Source organism: Sinocyclocheilus anshuiensis, unplaced genomic scaffold (genome assembly GCF_001515605.1).
Source record: "Sinocyclocheilus anshuiensis isolate Anshui unplaced genomic scaffold, SAMN03320099.WGS_v1.1 scaffold119, whole genome shotgun sequence".
Classification (NCBI taxonomy): Eukaryota; Metazoa; Chordata; class Actinopteri; order Cypriniformes; family Cyprinidae; genus Sinocyclocheilus; species Sinocyclocheilus anshuiensis.
Genome location: NW_015549581.1, coordinates 793,969 through 801,948, shown reverse-complemented (window position 1 = coordinate 801,948; position 7,980 = coordinate 793,969). Strand labels below are relative to the sequence as shown.

The 7,980-nt window shown below is 33.7% G+C and overlaps 1 protein-coding gene across 1 annotated transcript in view; it reads left to right on the top strand.

Moving 5' to 3' along the window:
* LOC107657744 (matrix metalloproteinase-16-like) overlaps window positions 1-7,980 on the top strand; it is a 57,131-nt gene that overhangs the window by 14,168 nt on the left and 34,983 nt on the right. Inside the window, exons 2-3 of the mRNA XM_016445968.1 lie at window positions 2,591-2,739; window positions 4,209-4,331. Coding sequence (XP_016301454.1) covers window positions 2,591-2,739; window positions 4,209-4,331 — 272 coding nt within the window. The remainder of the gene's footprint in view (window positions 1-2,590; window positions 2,740-4,208; window positions 4,332-7,980) is intronic.

Sequence of the window (7,980 nt, the reverse complement as noted above, 5' to 3'; positions counted from 1 at the left end):
GTGTGTGTGTGTAAATAAAATATTAATAAATACTATTAATAGTTTAAAAATAATACTACACAACTAATTATCCTTGTGATGCTTAACAAATAAAACAGCCTAAGTGAATCAAGTCAAGACTCTGATCGCTGTGTATGAGAGTGTAACAGAGATATAATCATGTGACCTGTTATATATTAAGCTTTCTGTCATGTAGGCCTACCTCACAGACCAACCTGAATTTAGTCTTTAATTGGGCTTGATTAACACTTAACATTCCTGGTAAATAACCCAAAACAGCTGTGTGTTGTTGTTTGAAGGACGTCTGTGCCTTAAGCGATCCTCAGCACTTTAAAGTATAGGTACATACTTCTGAATTAATCTCCTTAACATGATTTACCTGAGTAGCCCATGTTCCTGGATCAATTTTCTTGCCGACCTCAAACAACATTTGTTTAAAGCTTATAGTTAGGTTTAGTGCAATCATTCCCATTGATTGTAAGGGTGGGTTAGGATTAGGTTTAACCTTAGGGACATGGTTTGGCCTATGATTGTTTGCTAGGAAAGTTATTCCAGGACAAATAAGCAATGTTGATCCAGGAACATGTCGTACTTGGGTAAATCGTGTTATGTGTTTTAGTTTAGTATGTCATCAAATTAAGTTTGCCAGCTGCAGCACCTTAAAAAAAAAAAAAAAAAAATTGTGAATCTCCCATAGAAATATCTAGCTCATATTTCACCCTAAAACAGAAATTTTCTTTAGCATATGAAAATTATACTTTGCATAAATATCATCCTCATTACAGCAGTGCAAAATAAATATAATTCTCATGACTGAAAATGATCCACAATGCAAAAAAGCTTAATTTTCTGTATGCAAATATAATAGATGTCCAAGCGAAGAAGGAACAGAAACCCAGTTGTATTTTATGTAGATTTTCTGATTTTCAAGCCAGTTATTTCTTTGCATGTGGCATATAATGTCTAATTTAAGTATTTTTTCTTAATGCACAGTCTAAGTTTTATCAAAGTTAGTATACTAAATAATACTATACTAGTTAGTAATGTGTCGAATTACTAAAAAAAAGCAATATGCCAGCAAAACAAAAATACATTGTAAAATAAATAAATAAATAAATAAACAATGTTGTTTCAACTTAAAAAAAGTTGTATGTTAAAAAATGTATGTTTAGTCTTGAAATGGTAAATTGTACTAACATTCCCATTATGTTATGAAAACGTTATTTCTGAATGTTCTGGACATTCAAAATGTCAATTTTTTTAAACATTTAAAAACCATTTTTTCTTGGTTATAAGAACATTAATGGAACATTACATATAATTTAGTAAACATTATGGTAACTTTTACTTTTGAACATTTCGTGAACATTCTGAAACAGTAACATTTAAAAACATTAGACGAATTTTCAACTAAAACGTTTGAGAAGAAAACCGTTCCATGAATGTTTTGAGAACATAAAAGACCTTTGAATGAACATTCTATTAACGTTACTGGGAGAACATTTGTTCATAACTTTTAGAGAACCTGGCCAGAACATTAGCAAAAGTTCTGAGAACATTCCCTTTAGCTGGAATAACACAATTTGATCAAAGAAGTTTAAATGTATCATGTAAATTCTTTAATACTTTGAAATCCTAGCATTATTAATTGTACAAAGCAACTAAAATGACCATCAGCAGCCAATCACAATTCAGCAGCTTACAAAGTAAGGATCAAAGAAACTGAAATTTGACACCAAACCACTGTATCTGTAAGACCTGTTCTTTCAAATGTTACAAATCTTTTTGTGTGAGTTTGTGTGTGTTCTCTTTAGCACAGCCACATTGACTTTAGAAAAGGGCACGTTAGGACAGGGATGTTCTTATAGCTAGAGGAGAGATGATAATTCACACACACACACACACACACACACTTTTTGTAAGGTTTTGTGTGTGTGTGTGTGTGTGTGTGTGTGTGTGTGTGTATTTTTCTTTTTTAACTAATCATAAATTGCATATTTCAGTAAGTTGTGGATTAAGAATTTATTAAATATATAAAATCTTAAATATATAAATATACATATAATATATATAAAAAAATCAATTAATAAAATATGCATAAAATCTCATTTTAAAAATATATTTATATTTATAAAAATTATATTCAAATTTATTTACATGTATTTATATTTCTACATTATTTATTCATTTTTAACTCCACACACTTATATATAACTGCATATTCGTAAACAAGAATTACTAATTTTCATTTTTTTTATATTTACAAATGAATTACAAATTACAAATCAATTATACATACTAACATACATGTATTTATACATAATACAAAGATATTTTTATTATATAATAAAGATATATATTAGTTATACATTATTTATACAAATGTGAGATTAATTAATGTGATGAATTATGATAATTACACATTAATTAGAAACATAGGAGGTAGTTCAGCCTTGCATGTAAAGCTACGGTTATATGCTACACTCAGCATGCGAAGAATGAAAATGTATTAATGCATCGACTCATGCTTAAAATAATATATGTTCCCACAGAAGTAACATTTAAACAAAGGTCTCTCTCTCTCTCTCAGGCTTGGCTGCAGAGGTATGGCTACCTCCCTCCCACAGACCCCAGAATGTCCGTCCTGCGGTCAGAACAGACCATGCATTCTGCTATCGCTGCCATGCAGCGTCTCTACGGCCTTAACGTCACCGGTGAACTGGATAAGAACACCATTGAGTGAGTATAGCAGTTACACTCTCACACGGTCACTCAATCCAATATCAACTGATTCTGGGTCAGAAGTTTAACATGATGTTGTTCTTCTCAGAGACTCTTTAACATCATTGACTGTGTACAACAAAATAAGTGGCCATACTTTACCGTTGCGAAAACCAACAAAGACATGTTGCCAGCATGTTTAGTTCCCCATCATGGACCGTCTCTACCGACACCTGCACTAGTAATGCCAAAGTCATGGGTTCAATTCCTAGGGAATAGACTTAATAGACCTTAAATCAGGGTTTTCAAAACCACAGTTTTGAAAGTGGTGAAAGTTGAAGTGATCTGGGACCTCTATACAGCATGTACCATTGTAAAATCTATCTCTCGCAGTCTCGTTTTCATCTGCATTAAATTCAATATGGTGTCTAACCTGACTACAATTTATATCTTGAACGCAAAGTCATTTTGGGCTAAAACATCTGTGAAATGTATGAATGTAAATTGCTAAACCACAAGCGAGATCAGCATAAACCACCCCGGACTAGCTTGAAAACTGATTTCAGAAGGGTAATGGATGGGGAATGAACTGATTTTATGTTAGAAATGCCTTTACAAACTGCTCAAAATCTAAAACACAATATGAAAAATGCATACTGAATTTGGTGTATAGCAGTGATTTCCAACCACACTCTTAAAAATATAAAGGTTCTTTATTGGCATCTATGGTTCCATGAAGAACTTTTAACATCCATGGAATATTTCCAGTCCAGAAAAGGTTCTTTATAGTGGAGAAAATGTATTATTTTTTTTTTAAATGTTCTTAACAGATTTTTTTTTTAAGAACTGTTCTTTGGGGAACCAAAAATGGTTCTTCTGTGGCATCACTGCGAAAACAACCTCTTGGAACCTTTATTTAAGACATTTTTCTAGTTTGGCATTATTGAAAGACACTCAAACCTGTCTGATAAGGGCTGCAAATGTCAAAAACGGTTGGGAAACACTGATGTACAACACCTGGCCGCTAGGCTCCTGGTGATGTCATAACTCTTATGTGATCTTTTTGTTTCCTTTTTGCTTCGGCATAGTGATATCACCATAAGGTGAGGCTGACTTTTCTCTTGTGATTTGTTTCTTGCTTTCAAAACCATACTTGTCTTGGCTTTTCTTTCTCTGTGTGAACTCTAATTGAAGGGGACCGAGAGGGATCAGTTTTATGAATACAGTAACCATACATTATATCATATAATTTGATTAATTGGCTGATATTTGGCCTAGATATTTGTCTTTGAAAACATGGTGGACCATGTTAAGTTAGTTAATGCGGTTGATATGATGGAAACCTTGTGTATTTTGAGGGGTTATTCCAGAATGCCAATTAATCTATGAACATTTTAGTGTTGGGTAGAAGCTCAGACAGTCTGGGCTGAATGTCACAAGTGTGGAGCAATTAAATATTAATGAATCCACTTATTTTTCTCTCTCAGCTGGATGAAGAAGCCACGATGTGGGGTGCCAGACCAGTTCGGCGGTGCCTCGAAATTTAGCGTCCGAAAAAGACGTTACGCCCTCACAGGGCAGAAATGGCAACATAAACATATCACATACAGGTTAGTTACAAAAACACACTTACTTTGTGTGTATGTGTGTGTTATGAAATGCATTTATTGTTTGTGCATTTCTGTGAAGTTTCTGAAAAAAATAAAATCCCAGTCAAATATGTAAATATCCTCAAAACATGACACATTTTGTTTAGAGGCAAAATTGCTTAAAATACTTCAGAGAAAGTGTATTTTTCTTACTTTTCTTTTAAGCATAATTCCAACATTATTTAGTGAGGTTTATGCTTGAATCAAGAAAAAAAAACTGTTTGCCAATGGGGTAAGAAAAACACACTTAATTCAAAATATATTCTCTGAAAACAAGTTTTAATATTTTATGCAATTTTGTTTCTCAAGTATAAATGTGTCTTGTTTTAAGGATGTTTAAATATGTTTACTGGAAGATGACACTAATACTGATTAAGGAAATGATTTTTGCAGTGCCAGCAGCACTGCTGAGATAATTAGGCTGTCAGATTCTTCTCCCTCACCTCACCAAATCCCTTCACTCGTCCTAAATCCAACATTCTCATCTCTTCCCCTGTCCCAGCTGGCCTCTTTCCCTCTGTCTTTACAAACCTTTATTGGAATGACTAGATTAAAGGATCTAGTTGCTCTAAATTATTCAAGCCAAATTATTTTTTAAATTACTTCAACTATTATATACATATATACAGTGGCTCACAAGTTTTTTGTGTTTTTAAAAGAAGTCTCTTATGTTGACTAAAGCTGCTTTTATTTTGTTAAAATGCAGTAAAAGCAGTAATATTGTGAAATATTAATACAATGTAAAGTAACTGTTTTCTATTTTAATATATTTTAAATGTCATTTATTCCTGTGATGCAAAGCTGAATTTTTAGTGTCATTACTCCAGTCTTCAGTGTCACATGGTCCTTCAGAAATCACTGAAGATACATTTCTGATTATTATAAATTTGAAAACATTTTTGGCATATACAGCATCTTTTCTGACTAAAATTCTTACAATGAGTTATTGTTCTTATATAACCTCAGCGATTTGTATTGTTGTGACGTATTATACCAACATGATGCTCTCTATAAATGCAATATTTCTTTGTCACATGGTCCTTCAGAAATCACTGAAGATACATTTCTGATTATTATAAATTTGAAAACATTTTTGGCATATACAGCATCTTTTCTGACTAACATTCTTACAATGAGTTATTGTTCTTATATAACCTCAGCGACAAGTGATTTGTATTGTTGTAACATGTATTATACCAACATGATGCTCTCTATAAATGCAATATTTCTTTGATAATCCCACAGCTTATGTATGTATGACCTATATTTAAATATAACCATGTTACATTTGCCTCAAAATAATCTGCCTGACAGTATTGTGTCGGTGGGTTTGTGTGACGGCTGTGACAGATAAACTCACACCACTGTAGAACATAAGCAGAAGTTTATCCACCTAGAAACATGGTCTCACCTCGGAAGGAAGATTTAGACAGCTGAACAGCTCAAATAACAAATATTCTTATTGAATAATTCATGTAAGTGCTTTGACAAAAAACTCCAGCTTCACATTTCTGCTTTTAAACTTTCTGGCCTGCTCTGATTGTGTTACAATTTACAAAAGACCAGTGTATCTTTTGATATGACATAAGTCAAACAATACGGCATACTGAGAAAGAGAGAGAGAGAAAGAGAGCGATAGAGAGAGATTATGATTATGTAATGGAATGGTGGCTTTAGGCAGGAGAGTGTGTGTGTAGCCAGGCTGAGCAGATGGGTAGGCAGATGTTCTCCTCAGCACTCCCTGCTCTCTGTCTTGATCCAGACTGTACCACCCTTCACCTTTCCCCCAACCCTAGATCATACCATGTGAACTCTCTCTCTCACACACACACACACACACACACAGGCCTCTCCTCATCCTTATGCTATAACAAGCACAAATAGCATCACTGTATGTGTTAGTCTGGGCTAATTGAGTTGGTCTCAAAGCAGTCTGTGTTCTCATAACCAGTGACACACACGCAGTCATTCACGTAACTGACATAGTTTCAATATCGCCAGCAAAGGACGTGAAAGAACAAAGCGAGGTGTTGTGTATTCAGTGACTCTTTCGTGTGAGCCCTTGTGTTTACATGGGTTTAGATGGTATAATACCACAAGTTTTGTTGTAACAGCATATGTAATGGGCACTGTTATTAACTATTAATTTGACAGAAGCCGGTTTAGGCTTTCTTTTGAAAAGAAACATTTCGTATTAATTTAGTGGTTTAAAGGATGCTCAGGGTTCATTCAGTACAAGCTCTGTGGAAAGCGGTTGTGGCAAAATGCTGATTATTTTAGAAAATAGTTTGCTTTTGTTTCTCTTTTGAAAGTCACTTTGGATAAAAGTGTCTGCTAAATGCAAACAAGTTTCATTCTTTTGTTGGAAGTCAACTAGGCCAGCATATTTTTTTTTTAACAAATATACATTTTAATGTATTCTATATCTATTAATATTATTTTAACATTTGATATAAAAATTGTATTTTTAATACATTTTAATAATATTTCAAGTATATTTTTTTAAATATCAATATACGCTATAAATATTATTATTATATAACTTGTTTTTGCACTGGCATGAATTATTCAGTAAAACTAGGTTTATGATTTAATCTGTAAAGTTGTAAATTGTCTAAATCTCTACTTATTTATTTAAATAATTTTAATTTATAGTTTATTTATATTAATAATTTTATTTTTGATGACTTTTAAACAAACAAACGTTTGATTTATTTTAATTCTACTTGCTGTTTGCTACCTCAATTCAAAATTGAAGTGAAATCAAATTCACGAATTAAAAAGGAATTCTGAAGGGGTGTTTACACAACACAGTTTTCAACTAAAAATGGAAAACTTTTTACGTGTTTTGGCCATTCATTTATATGACAACTGCATTTTGGGGGCCTGAAAACTTTTGAAAACGATACCTTCTCTGTGTTAACTAAAAATACAAAATTCGTGAAATTTGTGCATATAATGTGTTCAGTAGCTATGCGAGCAGGTGTGTAGTATTTCTTTACAAAGTGGCACCGCCAACTACTGGTCTGGTCAGCATTTTTGGTCGTTTTTGCAGATTCATGTGAACGGGAATCAGTTTGACAGCTTGGTCATCTATACGTGAACATAATAGGTGCCCTTTAACGCGGTTAGATTGTGGAAACGATTTATACTGGCTCTGGTCATCAACCAAGTGCTTTCTGACATCCAGACTTGATGCAAATTTATGCTTCTTTTCTCAGTGATTTTTTTAAACTGAATCAATTCTGTATGTCACAGATGAGAAACATGGCAGGAAGGTTTGTAAAACACCTCACACGGCTCTGACAAGCAGCCTTCACAGCAGCTGAGCTGAAAATCTAAGCCTAAAGAGGAAAATAAATATCTGAAGGGCCATGAAGTATGCAGTTAACATGGGACTGCATTATGTTCTGCAACATCTAGACAGACCAGGGACTTATGTGAGGATCCTGTACGTGGACTTCAGCTCGGCTTTTAACACTATCATCCCAAACCTCCTTCTGCCCAAACTATCTCAGCTCTCCGTGCCCATCTCCATCTGTCAGTGGATCAACAGCTTCCTGACAGACAGGCAGCAGCTAGTGAGGCTGGGAAAATACACATCCAGCAC